The 19,891-nt window shown below is 55.6% G+C and overlaps 1 protein-coding gene across 1 annotated transcript; it reads left to right on the top strand.

Annotated features, from left to right (window-relative positions):
- The first annotated feature begins 638 nt into the window (after positions 1-638).
- Positions 639-7,143, top strand: IHH (Indian hedgehog signaling molecule). The gene is made up of 3 exons (XM_058533027.1): positions 639-1,320; positions 3,712-3,973; positions 5,708-7,143. Exons 1-3 carry the CDS (start codon positions 1,009-1,011, stop codon positions 6,364-6,366), a joined length of 1,233 nt encoding a protein of 410 aa, XP_058389010.1. The 5' UTR covers positions 639-1,008; the 3' UTR covers positions 6,367-7,143.
- The last annotated feature ends 12,748 nt before the right edge of the window (positions 7,144-19,891 follow it).

Here is a 19,891-nt window from a genome sequence, read left to right as displayed (position 1 = left end):
CCAGCTTCACACCCGGCGGGCGGCCGTGGGATGAGCACCGGGGTGATACAGAATTCAGCTCCACCAAGCTGAGAGGGCGCGTCTCCTGGGCCAGGGTGGGGCACCAGGTTATGAGCGGCCTCCTGCCTTTTGGGTTTACTTCCCCGCAGGGGACACCGTAGGCGGCTATGCGGTCCGGCCACTGCCCCCCGCCCCTCGCGTCCGGCCGCGCCGTGGGTTGCGGTCTCTGTGGGGGTGGCAGCTGCTGTCCGGGAGGTTAGCGCCTGGCGGGGCACCCCGGAGCCGCGGGGAGCCCAGAGGCGAGGCCAAGGCGGGGTGGGGCGCGTCCGGGCGGGGAGGGCAAACTCAGGCAGTGCAGGGGGCGCCGAGGGCGGACGCGCGGCAGAGGACCGAGCGGGACGAGGGCTGGCTAGTGCCGGGGCCGCCCGCCCGAGGGGGAGGAGGCTGTGCTGCCCTTGCTGCAGGTTCGCTGTCGAGCGCACAGGAGGCAGGGACATGGGTAGGGTGCGGTCTGCGCGGGGCCCGAGCCCGGATCTCTTCCATTTCCCCTCTCACTCGGCCCCGGGCTGCGCCGCAGACGGCAGCAGCTCCCGCTCCGCCCGAGCCGCCTGACCGCCGGGCCGGGGTGCTAACCGCGGGGCCCGCCAGCCCGCCGGCCCGGCCAGCCCAGCCCAGCCCGGCGGCCCGCAGCCCCGCCGCCCGCCGCCCCCCGCCGCCGCCGCGTTGCCAAAACAAACGGGCCGGCCTATTTATTGGCGGCCGGCGAGCCGGGCAGCTCAGAGTGGAGGCGCCGAGGGGGACAGCGCGCCGCCACTAGCCAGGGCCCCGGGCCCCCACCCCGCACCTGAGTCCCGCCAGCCCTGCGCCGCGCCGCGCAGCCCATGGCGCCCCCACCTGGAGCCCCCCGGAGCCACCCGGACGCCTGAGCCCCCGCAGCGCTCCCGTCGGCTCGCCCACCCATCAGCCCACCAGGCGCCCTCGCCTGCCCCTCTCCCGGGCTCCCCGGCCATGTCTCCCGCCCGGCTCCGGCCCCGCCTGCGGTTCTGCCTGCTCCTGCTGCTGCTGCTGGTGCCGGCGGCGCGGGGCTGCGGGCCGGGCCGGGTGGTGGGCAGCCGCCGGCGGCCGCCGCGCAAGCTCGTGCCGCTCGCCTATAAGCAGTTCAGCCCCAACGTGCCCGAGAAGACCCTGGGCGCCAGCGGGCGCTATGAAGGCAAGATCGCGCGCAGCTCCGAGCGCTTCAAGGAGCTCACCCCCAACTACAATCCCGACATCATCTTCAAGGACGAGGAGAACACGGGCGCCGACCGCCTCATGACCCAGGTGAGGGCGACCCGCCTTGGTAGGGCGCCGCTGCCGAAGCACCGCCACCTGCCCGGCCCTACCCGCCCCCCTGGCACCTTTTCTTGACTGGCTGGCACGCCCCCTGGCACCTGCCCCTCTCGCCAAGCCTGGCTGCCTCCTGCCCAAGATGGGCTGGCCAGGGGTCTCGGCGGGATTGTCGGCATCCCCGAGCCCGCCAGAGGCTGCGAGAAGAGCTCTCCGCTGCCAAGCGCCACAGCCCAGCCGGTTGGCGGCGGCCGCTCTGCCTCGGAGTGCTGGCAGCTCAGGTCAGACGCGGCACCCGGAGGTACCTCGACACGACTGCCTCCTGCGCCTCCGGGACCCACGCCGTCCCTCCCGGCCTAACCTTCCGCACCTCTGCGCCCCTTTCATTTCCAAGCCTGAGCGAAGAAGCTCTGGGCGCGGCGGGCCCCACGCGCGCTCTTGGTTCGCTGCGCTGCCCCCTCCTGGAGCAACTTCCCGGCTGGGTCTGGGGTTAAGGAACAGCGGGAAAGAGTTGAGCCGGGAGGCGGAGGTGGGAAAGGGAACTTGCTGGGCGAGCCCACGTGTCTGCCCCGAGAGCTAAAAGGCGCAGCTGCGGTTGAAGGGTGGGGTGCCGGGGCCTTAGAGCGCTGGGAAGGAACTTGGGGGATCACTGGGCTTGGTGGTGTGGACTGGATGAGAGGAGATGGGATGCGGGGGAAGGCAGTGAGCAGAGTTAACGCTAGTCTTTGCATGCTCCGAACAGGACCCGCGCTCAGCCCAAGCGCGGGAGGGGGGGAGCAAACTTTCTTTCCTGCAGCCAGGTCCGCAAGGGAAGAGACCTACGCCCCCTTCCTCAGTGGTCTCCCGGGGCTCCCCCGCAGGCAGGCAGCCTGCTTTCTAGGTGCCTTAGGAAGAGCAGCTAGACCACGGCCCTCAGCATGCGCCCTGGCGCCGGGGCTGGCCGGCCCGTGTCGGGGCGAAGGTTGGCTGGTGGCCGGGCCGGGCCGGGCGCCGAGGAATGCAGATAAGGATCCGGGCCACGGGCTGGGCAATCATTGACAGCGCGCGCCCCGGCTCTGGACCCGAGGAGGGGGGGTAGTGGGGGAAAGAGGGGCGGGGAGCAGGGGCCCGCGGGGCGGACATAGGTGGGGGGCTAGAAGCCTGGTGGCAAGGAGCACACGGAGCTCCCTCCCTGGGCAGTGAGCGCCCCCAGCTAAACTGCTCGCCTGGGAAGACCGACCGGGCCTTGGGTTGTAGCCGCTGTTGGCTCCTGGGAGAACGAGTCCAAGGGTCTACGGGGCCCGGGCTCTGCGAGGCGGGGGTAGGTTGAGACAGGGGCTGCCCACACTTGGCGGCACCTTGCACCTCAGAGTCAAGGACTGTGGCAGGGCCCCCTCTCTTCCAAGCCCCTCCCCCTAGTCAGCTGCAGGGTCCCTTGGGCTCCAGGCACTCAAGGAGCCAGCATAGACGGATCATCTCTCCCGTCCTTCCCCCAGGGCGCGGCTCTACTCCCACCCTCTGTGAGGCGGAGCGTGGAGCCGGCTCTCTGAGATCCGAGGCTCGGTTTCTCCTGTCCCTTCCCAGATAGGGGTAGGCGCAGAGGTTTTGAGGACTCTGGGCTCAGGGAGGACGTTGCCTGGAATTATCAATCGCGCGCGCGCCCCTTGCAGCACGAGACGTTCCGCGTCGCCCTCCAAGGGGCTGAGGCCCTGGCCTTTCCACCAGCTTCTGGTTCCCGTGCTGCCGCACCCCGGGCGCGAGTGCGGGCCGGTTTTGGATCGTAAGATGGTCCCAGCGGGAATGCTGTGGCGCACGAGGGATCCAGACAGCTCGGGATTCCCCTCCAACACACCCCCACGCTGCTGGAACGCTCCGCACCTGCCGCGCCTCCGGGGCCGGTGTCCCCGGGTCTCAGCCCTGAGGCTACGGTGACACCTACTGGGCACCTCCGGCCTTGCATGCCTAGCAGGCCAGCCGCTGGCGGTCGGCTTGCTACCACCCCCACCCTCCAGGCAGCCGGCAGTCCCTGGTTCCTGGCGCCTCGATGAAACAGAGAAACTGGGTGCTGGAAAGATATAGCCCTGTCTGCGGAGGGATCGGTACCCCGAGCTGGGGAGAGAACACAGTAGGGAGGGACCATTTATCAGAGAAGGGCGCCCCATCGGTGCGCGGCTCAACGCGCCCTCCAGATTTGTGGCGCCACCATGCGGTCCAGGTCTCGGGGCAGCCGGATGCTAGAATGGAAGGAAGCCACCTTAGGGCTCTCTGTTCCTGAGAGAGGGCCAGAGCACCCTCCCCGGTTTCCCAACTCCAGCGGGTGCAGTGGGAGAACATGGGGCCAGGCTGCGCCTCCCCCTGCGCGCCGGCCAGCTCCTCCCCTTAACTCCGCGCGCTTTCCTCTCGCAGCGCTGCAAGGATCGCCTGAACTCGCTGGCCATCTCGGTGATGAACCAGTGGCCCGGGGTGAAGCTGCGGGTGACCGAGGGCTGGGACGAGGACGGTCACCACTCGGAGGAGTCGCTGCACTATGAGGGCCGCGCGGTGGACATCACCACATCGGACCGCGACCGCAATAAGTACGGACTGCTGGCGCGCTTGGCGGTGGAGGCCGGTTTCGACTGGGTCTATTACGAGTCCAAGGCCCACGTGCACTGCTCCGTCAAGTCTGGTGAGCCTCTGCCGGGGGCTGGGCCCAGGGCCGGGGCCGCAGGGCGTAGGCAGGCGGCACAGGGCCCGCTGGGGCCAAGAAGGTGAAAAGGCCCGCCCGGGGATGGAGGCGGGGACCCCGGGGAAGAGGACGTCAGCGGCACTCCCCACTCCTGCTAGTGACCGCCTGCTCGTCCTGCGCCTGGTAGTGACATGGCAGGAGCCTAGGGAGACAGGGCCCTGTCCCAGCTCGCTGGGTTGCTGACCTGGTGGTCCACAATCCAGAGCCTGCCGCAGGAGGTGCAAGACAGAGCAAGCTGGACAGATGGAGGAAGCCAGGCCGGCAGAGACAGACTCCCCACCCAGCGAGGTGCAGAACGGAGGCGGGTGGTGGGGCCAGGGGCCAGGGTGTGCCCAGTCACCAGCATGCCTGACCAGGAGCGAGGAGCCCAGAGGTTCAGAGCCCACAACCCTGCTGCAGGTCAGGCCCTTTAGGGCACTCTGTAAGCTCCTCCCAGTGGGTGCAGGCGTCCCCCACCCTCCCCTCAGAGCCCTGAAGCTGGACATTTGGGGGCAAAGCCAGCAGTGAGGGCCAGAATCAAGAGTGGACTTAATAAAGTGGATTTTCCCAGAGTGGCCGCCTTGTTGATCAGAATGGGCAGGCACTGGGGCCTCACCCCTCCTTCAAATATTGTCAGCATCCCTGTCATCTACACTCAACCCAGTCAAGGATGCTTCAGATGGTTCCTGTGTGACTGCCAGCCTGGCCCCACCTGGCTGCGGGCTCGGCCTCCATGTGGGCACCATGCAGAAGTCACACTCGCAGACACGCACACTGAGACCAGGTCCGCTTTGTACTATTCCCATCCCACCTTGGCTCACAGTGGTGACCCTGCCCCCACCCTGCCCCTAGCACTTGCCTGCCAACACATCTACTTCAATTCACATCCCCCCTTCGTCTGCAAACACTGGCCCTGTGCCAGCCCCCAGAGTGGCCAGTTCCATTCATGACTCCTGGCCCCCAAACACTGTTCTCCCTCCCACCCACTGATGCCACTGTGTCCTGTCCCTGCACAAGGACCCAGCACATGAACTGAAGATGATGACTTCGCCCTTGCTACTGAGCCACGCCCTGGCCTGACCTTCCACTCTGAGCTTCCCCAGGAGTCTGTATTCGCCCACGGACCATCCTCCTCGTCTCTCACTTCCATATAGACTCCAAGGGCCAGCCCTGGCACAGAACTTGGGCTGTCAGTCTGAGGGCACTTTTTGGGGAGTGTCTGAGCAAGGAATGAGAAATAATGGGACATCTAGACCCCAGAGGAGCTAAGCAACTGGCCTTCTCCAGGAGGCTGCAGCTTTCTGGGTGTCACAAGCCGACCACTGCCTTGCTCAGCTGACCCCTGGCCTCTCTGGCAGGTTCATAGCATTGTCAGGAAGAGGGCAGACTGGGAAGAGGGGGCTTCACCTCGGCTTCAGAAGGGCCCTTTCTCTTCTGCTTACTGGGTCCTGGAACCACAATTATGCTTCTCTCACTGGCAAAGGATTAGACTGGGGAGGAGGGCAGCAGATCACGTTGTGGGCTGGGGTGGGTTCAAGGCTGCAGTGGGGGCAGAGGCCAGGATCTGGTGATGGGGGGCTCTCTGGGAGCAAGAGGAGCTCTGGCTGGGCTGGGCTGGGGGCGGGGGGAGGGGGTGCTGCGACTGGGAATCTGAGCTCCACAGCAGTAACACCTTCATGTCACTTCTTTCCACAGAGCACTCAGCCGCCGCCAAGACAGGCGGCTGCTTCCCTGCCAGAGCCCAGGTGCGCCTGGAGAGTGGGGCACGTGTGGCCTTGTCAGCGGTGAGGCCAGGAGACCGGGTGCTGGCCATGGGGGAGGATGGGAACCCCACCTTCAGTGACGTGCTCATTTTCCTGGATCGGGAGCCAGACAAGCTGAGGGCCTTCCAGGTCATCGAGACCCAGGACCCCCCGCGCCGCCTGGCACTCACGCCTGCCCACCTGCTCTTCACCGCCAACAATCACACAGAACCCGCGGCCCACTTCCGGGCCACATTTGCCAGCCAAGTGCAGCCTGGCCAGTATGTGCTGGTGGCCGGGGTGCCGGGCCTGCAGCCTGCCCGGGTAGCTGCCGTCTCCACACACGTGGCCCTTGGGGCCTACGCCCCGCTAACAAGGCACGGGACGTTGGTGGTGGAGGATGTGGTGGCCTCCTGCTTCGCGGCCGTGGCTGACCACCACTTGGCTCAGCTGGCCTTCTGGCCCCTGCGACTGTTTCACAGCTTGGCATGGGGCAGCTGGACCCCGGGGGAGGGAGTGCACTGGTACCCCCAGCTGCTCTACCGCCTGGGGCGGCTCTTGCTGGAAGAGGGCAGCTTCCACTCACTGGGCGTGGCCGGCCCAGGGAGCTGAAAAGATTCCTCAGCTGCCCTCCTGGAACTACCCAACTGGATCCAAAGGCCTCCCTGCCAGGGGGCACTGGCCCTGGAAGGGACCTGAGCAGGGGGCACTGGTTCCCACCATCTCCTCCACCACAGAGATACACCGTTGAGACTTGACTGGGCAACGCCAGCGTCCCCCACCCCTGTCTTGGTGTATAACAGAGCTGCAAGCTGAGCTGGCGACGGGGGTGGTGTGTCCTTCTATCCTAGAGACCTCGAGGCTGGCACGTTGGGTCCCAACACAGCCAGCTCTCACTACGGTTTTTCATACCTGCCTCCCCCAATGGGGAGGGCCCATTCATCTGTCTTAGGCCCCCCTTAGGTGGGCTTGCACCTCAGTTGATGCTGCTAGATTCCCTGGGAGCCAGCAGGGAGCTGGCTGGACTCAATGCTGCCCAGAACTGAGAAGGCCGCAGGGCAGGGCAGCCAGCCTGGCCATCCTGAGGCATGAACTTCCTCCCTGGCCACACTCCTCGGGACACATCCAGGGACTGTTGCTGTCAGTGGGCAGAGTTCTGTGCTTCAGCCAATGTGATCCTGGTGCCCGGAGCCGGGCGAGTGGGCTGAATGTCCTTCCCGCCCCTGCCCAGGCTAAGCTCCCTCTTCTGCTGAACCATGACCCCACCCCCTCCTCCGGTCAGTCTCCCCCACCTTATTTATTGGCGAGGAGGGGGAAGCCCCCGGGAGAATTATGAGGATGTTTTGGTCTTTTCTTCCTTTTGTAATAAAAATTATTTAAGTTGTTAGAGCCATGGAGTCCAGGATGCTGAGTGGGGCCAATATAGAGATAGTCTGGAGCCTGGGTGAGTCTGTCCGGGGGTGTGCTCCCCTTCCTGCAAGCAAACCCGCAGTGCTCCACCTCTTTGCTGGCCCTTTCTCATCCAGCAGCTCTGCAAAGTCCTAATAGAGAGCTGGGCTCTTTGACAGGCAAGGCCTTCGCCTGCTGACCCCAAAGGTTGCCCTAAATGCCGTTGGACCAGAGAGAGAACTGAGGTAACTAGTCCACTTCACATCTGCCTAGTGGCCCATTCTGACTTCTTGGATAAATCAGAGGTCCCTAAACTAGCAGTTCTCAAACCTCAGGATCACTCAGGCAGCTTGTTTAAAAATGATTCACGGCCCTACTTCTAGGATTCTGCTTTAATAGATCCAGAGTGAGGCCCAGGAACTTATTTTTACAAACACCCCAAATATGGCAGGTGGTCCGTGGACTACACTTTGAGAAGCATGCTTCGCCTAGAGAAGGCCTAGTTTATTGCCAACACAGGACGACCCCCTTCTCCATTTTCTCTTGGTCTCTCCATCCCAAGGCAGTGTTTTCTATACTCACTAAGGATCAGCTGAGATTCCCAGGTCCAGTGGTACAATTGTTAAATTTTCAGGAATTTCAGGAGCCAGTTGAAATAGGTCATGGAGGAAATTGGCAAATGCTGCAAATTAGGGTTCCCGCCAGTATGGAGAGCCCGTGTTAAAGCATACCACTGCCCAGGTTCTATCCTCTTCCAGAGATTACTGTGTGGGGATGTCTGCTCAGACTCTCACCCACCCCCCACCTCCATGGAGGAAAACTCCAAAGAAAAATTCATCACCCTAGGGACTGTGTCATCTGGGAGGAAATAGGCCCCTACAGGCTATAATGACAAACTGCTGTCATTTAATGAAGATTAACCATTGCCAGGCATTGTTCTAAGTGCTTTATATGTAGTAACCCATTTAGTTTTCATAACAGTCCTGTGTGGTATATACATTAATAGTACCATTTTCCAGATGAGAATGCGGAAGCTCAGGGAGGTTAAGTAACTTGCCTAAGATTACACAGCAAGTGACAGAAGCAGGATTTGAACCCATGCATCTAGCTTTCGGGGCCCACTGTTTTCAACCACAAGGCTTTTCCATTGGTGAACTTGAGTCCTCTCTGGAAGGCATGCTTAGCATTTCAGAGCATGGAAATCTGCTATGTCAGCACATCTAGAGTGGACCCATTTCTCTGTGGCAGACTCTCAGAGATCAGGCTCACAGGGACCAGAATGGCCATGAACTCATTTATAGTGAGAAACATGATGTCAAGGCCAAGATACTCTCGTCCTTTCATTTGCACATTCCCTATAGATATTCTATTGGGGGAGAGAGAGAAAGAGAGACAGAATGAGAGAGAGGCTCTTCCCTATGGGGCGGGGGGCGCTACCCACCTCTCCTACTGGGCCTGGGCACACTCTGTCCTGCAGACACAGAGCCATTTGGTGTCCCCAGACCTTTTTATTCTAGATGGGCCTCCTTAGGAAACACATTTATCCTTCAGACAAAGAAGGCTGCAAAGATTCAGAAAAAAATGTTGCTTGCATTCAGACCCTCAAAAGACCAACCTTGGGGTGGAGGTGGGGCCCTGCAGCTTTTCTGGGGATCCTGGGCCCAGGCTTGGGGAAACTGTGTGAGTGGGGAGACAAGCAGAGACAGCCTGGAAAGTCACCCTCCACCTCTGCAGCACGGTGGCCCCAATCCCTCCCACCAGAACCGAGCTTGATGCATCCTCCATACGATGCCAAGGCCCAGAGGAAGGTCGAGGACAGTGCCCAGGCCCAGGCAGCTACTTACTCAAAGCTGGCCTCTCCTCTCAGGCACAAGCTCAGCCCCCAAGGCTGCCGTGTGCACAGTTGTGATCTTCATTCACCCGTTCAGTCATCGTTCACTGGACTCCGTTGAGTCGGACGCTGCGCCAGAGTGGGGGAAAGAGGTAGTCCCTGACTTCAGTGAACTCCTGGGTGGTATGGAGGGGCGTGGAGACGGATGTCCCCACCATGTGCTGTGTGCTGTGGCTGACATCCTCACAGGGGCTACGAGAGTGACAGGAAGAACCTGGGAAGTAGGAAGACTTCCTGGAGGTGAGGATGCTGCAGGCAGGGCGAGGAGGAGGTTGCGCGGCAGGTAAGTCAAGGAAGGGGATCTAGGCTGCGGATACAGTAAATGCCAAGTCTTAGAGGCTTGAGTGAGCCTGGGGGCTTGGAGGAGCCGCCATCAGGTCGGCATTGCAAAGCTATTCAGCGCGTGTGGGTTTGGCAAAGCTGAGGTAGAAAGGTGGGCAGGAGTTTGATGACGCAGATCCTTGTCTTCCATGCATCTAGACTTGATCTTGAAGGCTTGGAGAGCGCCTGGAGGGTTTGAAGTCAGGGAAGCTCACAACTAGATGGTTTCAGAAGGCTCACTAGCCGCAGTGTGGAGGACAGACGAGAGAAGGCAGCCATGGCCCAAGCAGGGAGTCTGTTTACTGGGGAGAGAAGTTGGTGACCTGGACTGAAGAGGTGGCCATGGGGTCAGAAAGAAGGTGAGAGATTGTAGACATTTAGGCAGTAGAATGGCCAGGACCAGAAGCCAGTTCAGATGAGCAGTGGGGGTGAGGAAAGGGCCCAAGTCAACCATGGGCTTTTAAGCATGAGATCCAGAGCCCCCATGCCCAGCACCCTTGACCTCGGTCCTTCTCTGGCCTTAGTGTCTGCACCTGTAAGGGGATGTCCAGGGCTTTCCCATATAAGCATCATCTCTCCTCATTGCCCAAGGCTGGTCTGCCTGGGTTGAAGGGGCCCTCCAGGCTCCTGCTCTCTTGGTGCCCACCCGTCCCCGGAAGTGCATGGGGAGGGGACACAGAGTAGCCCCTGATAGCCCAGCCCAGGCAAGTTGCAAGACCTGTGCCTCAGCCCTCCTTGGGGAGAAATGGATACAGTGAGACCTGGAGTGTCGGGGTCCAGGAGACAAAGTGTGGGAACCTCCTGGCTATGAGGCCCCTGGAGCTTCCTGGGCAGACTACCCTCAACACAGGGGCCACTGCACCCTGGCTCCCCTACTTGTTTGTGCCAAGGCCTCTCCTCAGTTCCCCATCCTCAAGCCGTCCTTGCAGCCTCCTCTCTCCTGTTTGGAAAGACCCAATCACCACCAGGCATGGCTCTTCTGAAGCCATGGGGCCTGTACTCCTCTCTCTCCCCCAACACACGCCAAAAGATGCTGCCTGCGGGATGGCTTCCGACAGTGACTGACGCTGTGTTGGGAAGGGCTGACCCAAATGCAACAACCCTTTAGACCACCAACCCTGCTAGCACCTGCAGCCCCAGTGGAGGAACCAGAAATAGGCACCCCTCCATTGAGAAAATGTAGCAAACAGGCCCCCTCAGGAGATCCAGCTAGAAAAGGCAACTCTTCTGGCCTGGCTCCAGGAGACAGGAAGCCCATTTAGGAGAGCGCCTCCTTCAGGGTGCACGCTGGGACATGCAGCACGTCTGGATTTCATTCTCCTTTGCCTCCCCAACCTAGAGCCCTTGTGCAGTGTACAACTTGTACTACCCTACACAGTGGTCCTGATGGGCCTGGGCCTCTGCCAGGCTCAGCCGATTCCACGGTGATGAACATTCAGAGAGAAGTTCTGTACAGTGCCACACGGGAGGAAGCACAGAGGGACTTCCTGGAAGTGGCTTTGGGCTGGGTCTTCAGGGTGTGAGTGACTTAGGCAAGGGTAGGTGGATGGATCATTAGGAGCAGAAGCGCGGAGGAAGAGTGCAGGGCACGCTCTAGGACTGGGAGCCAGTGTGGCTGGGGCTAAAGGTGCCAGGAGGGGAGACTGCAAAATGGGAGTGGGGGAGAGGAAAGGCTGCGCCCCACGCAGGGGCAGGAAACACCCCCAGGAAGCCGGACTCTAGGAATGGAGGCCCTGGGGGAGAGCACAGGCCCTGCTCCCCATCTCGAAGTGTGCCTCCGCCACGGGAAACCACCCTGGCAGGGGTTGACGGCGGCAGCTCCCTCAGCCCGTGCCCTCTGGCCCCTGGGTGGAATGCGCCTCCTGGGGCTCAGCCCCACGTCCCACACCCCAGCCTGGTTCTCAAAGCCTCTTTGTTCCACTGGGCCAAGCTGTGGCCAGCCCGGATCTGATAAGGCCGTGTGGAGCAGATAGCGGCCCCACCTTGCGCTCAGTGCCGCCCCAAGCCACACCCAAGCCAGCTCGCACCGCACGGCACGCACGTCCACGTCGCGTTCTCCCAAGATAAGGCATAGAGGAAGGGGACTTCCCGTCCAGGTTGGGATCGGGAAGCCTCAACCTCTGGACTGGCACCGGCTGCAGTCTGTTTAAGACCCCCTCTGATCCACGTGGGGAAACAGGATAAGGGAATGATCCTCATCTCAGAGATAAAGAAACCAAAGCTCCAAGAGGGAAAATGACTTGCCCACGCTATTTCTTCCACACTTAGGAGCACCAATTGTGCTATTTACATTATCTTTTTAAATCGTAGTAGCCTTTGAAGTGAGGTTGTTCCTAATTCCTACTTTGCAGGGAAGAAACTGAGGCCCAGAGAGGTGCAGTCACTTTCCCCAGGTCACACAGTGGCAGAGTCCAGACTAGAACCCAAGTCCCCTGCAGCAGCAAACTGTGGGAGGTAACTGAGGGAAATGATGAGTCACCATCCCAGAAGAATGGGAGGAAGGCAGTCCTAGCCTCAACCTAAAAGATCTGATGGGGCTGAGGGTGGCTAAGAACCTGTCAGGGAAGGTGGCCCTGGAGGAATAATGTTCTAGATGCTGTAGAGGATTGCATTTTGGTGGGAGTGACAATGGTTAAAATATGTCCACAAATTAGTTGACACTCCTCTCCCTTTGAATCTGGCCTGAGGCTGGGTCAGAAAAGGCCGTGTAGCTTCTGCCTGGATCTACCCTGAGATTGGAGAGGCTATAGACAGGTGTTCCCATCCATGGCCTAGGTGAGCTTCCAGTCAACAGCCAGCATCAACTGTCAGCCATGTGAGTGTGCCATCTTGGACGTCCATCCCAATGGAGCCTTCAAATGGCTGCAGCCCAGGCCAACATCTGAATGCAATGCATGAGTGACTCCAAGAGAGAACTGCTTGACCAAGCTATTCTGGAATTCCTGATACACAAAATCATAAGCAAGATAAAATGGTTGTCTGGAATCTTGAAGTTTTGGAGTAATTTCTTGCACGGCAATAGTAACCAGAACAAAGGTCAAAGAGGGAATGGGAACCGATGAAGTCATCTTCTGAGGCTTTCCAGAGGCCTTTAACACACTTTTACACAAAAGCTCTTAAAAATGGGGCCTGCATGAGGCTGGAGGAGGTATGATGCCTCTTCATCTTCTAAGGAGCAGCGTGAGAAGACGAGCTGACCTGGAATAAACTCCGGGCAGATAGAGATGGAGACAAAGGGGGAGAGTTGGATAAGCACATCTCTTCACACTCAGTTGCTTGAAAGAATGTTATGTATCTGCTCTGGTGGCAGGATCTCTGATGATAGTGAACTCTGGGAGGAGTGAAGAGCCTTCTGGAAGGAAGAGAGCTCATGGATCTGGGCTAGTGGGTAGCAAGCAGCTATACATGGCCAAGTGGAAGGAATGTTATTAGAGATTTTGAAAAACCCAAATGTTAGATGTTGAAGAAAGTGCTCAAAGGTGGAAGCCAGACCTAAGAAAGGGTTGGACATTCCTGTGGACAGTCGCTGGCCACCTTCTCTCAGAGTGCTCCTGCCAGCAGACATTTGTAGGACCTCAACAAGAAGGTCCATGAAAATGAACCGGAAGCACGCTGTTGCCCTCACAAACTTCAGATACATCTGCAACTGGCTTCTGCACACACCTCCGAATGTCCAAGTCAGGGAAACTCAGAGGAAAGTGACCAGGCAGATAATAGGGAATGGGTATGACTTGGGGGAGTGGTTGGGAGTGTAGGGGTGGAGAGGTTACTGTGAGGACAGGTTTCTTGGTTTTGAACTCTTAATCCTAGAGAGGCAAAAGATGGGCATGATCAAAATCTAACATAGAGGTAAAAATAGCAAGTTTACAGTGGAGAATCCTGGCAGACACCACATTAGCCAAGTAACCAAAGTTAATGTCACCAATAAAACACATTGACACCATGCACTCCCTGATATGATGCACCAAGAAGGGCATGTCACCTCTGTGTTATGCTTCCTAATGATGCACACCTTACTCTAATCATAAGAAACAAACCCAGACTGAGGAATATTTTACAAAATAATTGACAGGACTCTTCAAAAGAGTCGAGGTCATGAAAGACAAAGAAAGACTCAGGAAATACCCCAGGTGGCTTCCTGGATTGGATACTGAAACAGAAAAAGGACATTAGTGAACAGACTTGTGAAATATAGATAAATTCTGTACATGTTAAACTAAGGGGCAGCTGGGTAAAGGGTTTATGAGAACTCCCTGTACTATTTTTATGACTCTTCTGTACATCTAAAATTAACTCAATATTTAAAAAATGCAAAAAAAAAAATCTAAAAGAAAGAATCTCGCAGACCAGTCAAAGGCGGGCTCCATTACCGTACGTGAAGTCCAAGCCAATTTCCACACCCAAAAGAGGCCAGATGCACTGAGCCAGTGGTCATGTTACGACATCTTTACTTGAGAGAGGAAAATGGATTGAAAACGGTCATAATTGGGTTGGTCAGAAGTGGATTGGAAAAGAGTTTGAGGAATTAGATAGGATGGAAAGTCACCGAATAATGGTGTTCTTCATTTATTCAGAACATATAATGAGCCAGGTACTGTGCTAAGTTCTTTAAATCTTTTATCTCACTTAACCTCACAACCCTTGAGGTAGCTGTTAAAGTGTTCGCTGTCTGCAGATGAGGAAACTGGGTTTTACAGAAGTGAAGGGAACAAGATCATACAGCTGAGAGCTGGTGGGGTTGGGATTCAAATCCAGTCTGTTTTACTCTAGCGCTTGTTCTTAACCACTCCACTCCCCTGTCTTCTCGGGGATGTCCCTCATTCAGTTCATACCTAAAGGTTTCTGTGCTGGGGTGGGTGAGGGAAGAGGACATAGAAGGCAGGAGGAAGGGGATGGCCTAGGATGGGCCGGTCAGCTGGAGCTGTCCATGGTGCTGGTCAGAGAGGCGTGGAGCTGGAGAGCCTGCAGGAGATGGTGTAGGGGAAGACAACCGGGAGAGCTAACACAGAAGGAGCACTGCTCAGAGTAGAAGGAAAGAGCAGGTACACGTGGTGACAGATCCTCCACCAGTGAGGAGGAATTAGATGGGGAGAGACTTCAAGTTTTGGATTGAAATAAATAACCGTATATACAGTAGCTGAGACAGGGATTTGTCCTCAGCTCTGACTTGCAACTAATACTGTTCAGTATAGTGATACTGATTGTTGAAATCTAGAGATACTTTAGTGCCAGTTGGTAAATAGTCACTGACTGAGTCCTCCACTGCTGTGGCTGCTCTCCCAGTCTCCTCCCTGCACCCCCAGGCTTCCCTATGACCCAACAGCTAAAGGGTTAAGGCCTGGCACAGAGTGGGCTCCCAGGACCCTACTCTGACTCTCAGGCCAGCTAAAGTCCATTTTCATAGGTCATTCTCCACACTTTACCAATTCTTAAGTATTTTGAATACTACCCTTTTGTCCCCATTTTACAGATGAGGAAAGTGATGTTCTGGAATGTTTAACAATTTACCTGAAACTGCTCAGCTATTAAATGCTAGTATCAGGACTTGAACTCAAATCTTCTGGGATCAAACTTCTTGTCCTCTTCCCTCCATCTCCCTACTTTTGGCCTGTGTGTCTATCTACCCTTTGGTGGGGATGATGAATAGAGGAAGAAAGTTATCTAGGGGGTTTGGGTTGGCACAGGAGAGTTAGAAAACCCGATGGGGGTCCCACGCTGAATGGAACACTTTCTTTTGAATTCTCTTGACATATGGCAGTCTACCCTCAAACCCCTGCCAGTTTTGTGCCCTGGCAGCTTTCAGGTTGGAGGTGCCATCAATCTCTTAATGCACTCCCTTCCACCCCCCAGCTGCTAGAGGGGAACACGGCACTCTAATGCAGAGAGTGCTCCATGCCTGCTCCCAGATCCAGCCCTGAACCAGCCCAGTTGCCCTCTTGGCTGCAGTCTTCCATCACTCTCCACCCCTCAGGTTGGGCTTAGAAGACTTACTCCACTAACTTCAGAGGTCAGGAGCTTCTGTGGGAGGACCCACCTCCTCGTCTCCCTCCCCTAAATTAAGTACATCTTGGATGCAGACCCGATTTCAGAACCAACATTCCAAATGGAGTCAGAGTCACAGGGGAGGGAAGGTGGAGAGGGCTTTGCAGGTGCTGGAGCTGGGTTGACTTGCCGTCTGGACAGCAGATCACCCTGGCATTTCCTTTTGTCTTTCTCCACCCCAGGCCAGCAAGGCAGCCTCCTTCTTGGAGAAACAAGAGGAGGATCTGGAGAGGAGAAAAATTTCCTGCCTCTTTAGTGTGCAGCAGAGAGGCTGGGAGGTGGTAGGAAAGGAGGGGGCACAGAAGGCCTAGTGGCTTATTTATAGGGATCTTCTATTTAGTGAGTGACATTCCTGTGTGTGTGCATGTGTGTGTGTGTATGTATCTAACTTTGCTGATTGTCTACCATGTGTTAAGTACTTTACACATGCCTGGTCACTCAATCCCTACATCAGCCTTTTGATAATTATCCCCAGATAACAGATGAGGAAACGGAGGCTCAGAGAGGTCATGTGACTTGCCTAGGGTCACACAGCCAGTAAGTTGCAGAGTCACGATTAATCTCAGATCTGCTTGATTTCCCCCAGAGTCTTCTCTATTCCACAGGGAAGCAAGGGAGTATGGGAAAAAAGCTTAGAAAAGATATTTGTATGTGTGCTGCAGCCCAGGTCATGGGTGTGCTTTATCTTTATTAACCCCATCTCCAGCTTCCAGCCAGGAGGACTGGAGTCTGTGTCCTATCCTATCCTCCTTCCTCCTTTCCTCCCACATGCTGGTCCTCATCAATTTCCTGAATCATCACTCACCCTTGTTCGCAGCCTTGGACCAAACAGCACCCACGTCCATCATCTGTCTTGGATCCATGGAGGATATGGTCACCAGGAGCCAGCACCCATTATCTTCCACGGGGTTCTGGGCTCCTGAAAAGGGGGACTTCTGAAGCAAACCTGGCTTCCTCTCCCATCCTCGGGCTCAACCCCTTGCCACGCCCCTTTCTATGCTGTTTGCCTCCTGGGCCAAAGTCCAGCTCAGGCCTCTCCCTGGGAGTCCATATGAGTCAAGGTCACTCACCAGCAGAGCTCCTGGGAGGGGGCCAAAACCTCAAAGAAGCAGAAACTGCAGGGCCCCTACTGAGAATCTCTTCGTAGTCCCAAGCCCAGAATCTACCAAGGTTTGGGAAGGCCAGATCTCTGGAGAGACACTCTCTTAGGGAAGAGGTGCAAGGATGTGAAGCTTCTAGCGTGAGCTCTTCCTCCTCCTTGGGGTTTTCTTGCCAGGATTCCTGAGGCCACCGCCAAGACTTGCGCCCACTGCTCTCTATTTCTTTTTAGACTAAGAATAGATAAACAGGTCCCTTAGGTCCAGCTGAGTCAGGCTGATCATTTCAAAAAGAGTTTAGGGGAAAACAAACAGAAAATCATTATAGAAACTACAAACAGCATAAAAGTCGTCATGTCCAAAGTGCAGGTTTCAGATTCTGAGAATGATTTTAAAACCAGTGAAAAGCTCACTGAGTACCACATTCCTCAGTCCCAAGAAAACTCCAGACCTAATCATGCTGGCATAACTTAATTGGCCCCCTGGCCTGCCCCTTCCCTCCAGTCCAGCCAGCCTCTGGCCATATGACCCCTCAGGCCAACTCAGGCCACCTTGTCACCGAAGGCCATCTTTCACCTTTCACAAGTAAACTCAACTTTCCCAAAAAGAGAATTTATTTTCTGGGTTTACCCCTAGACTCACTAAGGTCTCACCCCTAACACCTGCCCCCCACCACTGTCCTGGGTAGTGAAACATCTTTTCTTGCCCATGAATGAACTTTGAGACTTTCAGCTTCACTCACCCAAGGAGTCTTCACCAAACGAGACCCTTTCCCCCAACACACACACACCGGCAAACGAACAAATGGACTTCCAAAAATCTTCATTATGTATAGCAATGCCTTCTTCATACTTTAGCCTTCAGGTCCCTAAAGAGTTAGCTTTGTGCTGGGCAGGAGGAAATGCCGGCAGAAAAAGCCGAGGATACATTCTCTTCCATCAGAAAAAGGAATCCATTTGCAAAGCAATATGCAAATAAGAAATAACTACGGGCTGCTTTTAAGTTAACAATTGCAGTCACAAAAATGAAGTTCCGGTTGAGATTCTGACCCTATGTCACCAACGCATGTCGCATGTCGGAAAAGAACAGGACCGACTCCCACTCAGGCGCCGAATCCATCAAGAAGCCTCTTATGAATTTGGTCGTCAACTAAAGTCTTGATTGACGGGACGTCTCGATAACTAGGGGACTAGACATACCATGTTGAGACTGGTAGAAGCTCAGTTACTACTTGTAGGTGAAGTTAGAAAATCAAAAATGAAGGTGGGAATTAAAGTTGGGCGGTGCTTTCGCCTTCTCTGAACCATGACTCATTCGGGCTGCCGTCGTTGCCCTGAGATACCAGGAGACGCCGGTCCTGCGCGTCCTGTATCTATGGAGACGACAACATGGCGGTGGTGTGAGCGTTGATCCCAGGCACACAGGGAGCGGCGCGAGTGGCCAGAGAAGGTATCTGTCCCGGGAGACCACCTCCTCGGGAGGTGGCCCGAGTCCCCTCCATGTCCTTCGGAGAGCCCCGTGGGACTGAGACTTGGGCGAGATCAATCAGACTGGGGATTCCTAAGAGAAAGGAGGAACAGCTCTAAGTATATGTTTTCTCTTCATTTTACCTGTTTCCTCCTTCTTTGACTCTCCACAACGACCCGCCACTTTTTCCACTAGTCATCTTAGAAATTTTTAGGTTGGAAATTAGACAAATAAAGGAAGCCGATAAAATATTTTTTCAAGTCCTTGAGATTAGAAAATTGGATTAAAAAAGACCTGCTCCCTGCCCAGTGTCTTCACAATAATTGCAGATATGTGAGTCTTTTGGAAGAGTGGTGCAGGCTAGTGTGGGGGTTATGATTGGTAATTATGGTAACGTAGGTTTGTCCACGGCTTTTTCAAGTCTCCTGTTTCATTCGAGCTTCACATCAGCTTTGTGAAATAGGCAGGATAACTCTCATTTCATAAGCTAGGGGACTGAGGCTCAGTGATCTGGAGAAACTTGCCCATCTCAAACGAATCTGAGCTGATGCTGGAAGCCAGCTTTCCTCGCTCCAGGCTCAGTGTTCATTCCCCTAAGCCCTCAGCCCTAAGTCTGCACCAGCTTTCTACCCCATCGTCTCTCATCTCTTCTATGCACTCTTGGGATGTTTCATGGGTTGATTGGAGACTTTTTCAGAGCCCTGAAGCAGGGGCTGTCTGTAGAAGCCCTGAGGTCACAGGCAGGCCTAAAGAGCCATCCAGTAGCAGACAAGTAACAGGACCCTCCTCCCTGTCTCCCCAGCTTGCATTTCTTTCATTCCACCTGAATGTACACTTCACAGTTGAAGGTAGGGGTCTTGTCTGGTGCCTAACAGGCCCTCAGTAAATGCTTTGTGAATGAATGAATGAATGAGTGAGTGAGTGAGTGACTCTAAGATAAGCCCCTCCAGAAACTCTGGAGATGTTGCCAATTAAGAAAAACTGAATAACAGAATCTTTGCTCTGGGTGGGTGGTGAGGAGGGGATGGGAGAATGTCTGACGGAAGTGTGTAAATTTCTAAAGAGTGACCATAAAATTGTTTACTTAAGCATAATATGTTATAATAAGGCGCTAACCTTCAAACTTGAAAAGCGATAATTTTAGGCCAAATAAAAGGGAATTCACATCTAATCATAAACCGTTGTAAGGATTAAAATACATGTGAAGGCCTTACAACACTGCCTGGCCCATTATAAGTTCTTGGTAAATGTCAGTAGAAGTCGTTATTTATTTTTGAGATTCTTATTTGAAGAGGTGGGGAAGAGTACCGAGTAGTCTGAAAAATAAACATATGTTCAAAAAATAGATTGACACTGTGCAATATAGTATGGTAGCTACACCTAAGTGTGTGTGCCGAAGGAAGTCTGCTAAAGGAAGAGAGGATTTGAGGAGATGGAGCCAGAGCCAGTTTGGGACATTTGTGTGTCCCCTAGAGCAGGGCCAGGCACCCTTCTGAGCACTTGGTGAAGCTGTGGATGCTCTCCCTGGAAAAGAGCACATGTCCATACACGTGACATTTTGCATATAATTTGCCTGTAATATTTGCATATATTTGCATATAATTTGCAGCTGCAGTCCATCCACAGATCCCTCTGCCTTAGGGGTCGATTCATTTATCCTTGGACTGAGTCATTATTTCAGTGACTGTTTCCTTTAAACCTGGACTACAGGTTGCGTACCATTAGAGGAAACCCAGAAGACTGAAAACCCTCCGGTCTCATTTGCCTCTTCTTTGCCCCTTATTCGTCTTCTCACAGGGGGCACGACATGGTCAGAAGAAACAAGTAGAGAGTAAAAGCCAGATAGAGGTAATATGCTTCAGTAACACTCACTGGGGGCCTGCTGAGAAATGCCGAGTGTGGCCAAGGAGGGCATGGCTGCATGGGCCTC

This window comes from Diceros bicornis, chromosome 37 (genome assembly GCF_020826845.1).
Source record: "Diceros bicornis minor isolate mBicDic1 chromosome 37, mDicBic1.mat.cur, whole genome shotgun sequence".
NCBI lineage: Eukaryota > Metazoa > Chordata > Mammalia > Perissodactyla > Rhinocerotidae > Diceros > Diceros bicornis.
Note: the sequence above shows the minus strand (reverse complement) of the source record. Positions and strands in the feature narration are given on the sequence as shown.

Coding starts and splice junctions, on each gene's coding strand:
- IHH (XM_058533027.1), top strand. CDS start 1,009: ATGTCTCCCGCCCGGCTCCGGCCCCGCCTGCGGTTCTGCCTGCTCCTG. Junction 1,321..3,711: donor CCGACCGCCTCATGACCCAG/GTGAGGGCGACC, acceptor TTCCTCTCGCAG/CGCTGCAAGGATCGCCTGAA. Junction 3,974..5,707: donor GCACTGCTCCGTCAAGTCTG/GTGAGCCTCTGC, acceptor TTCTTTCCACAG/AGCACTCAGCCGCCGCCAAG.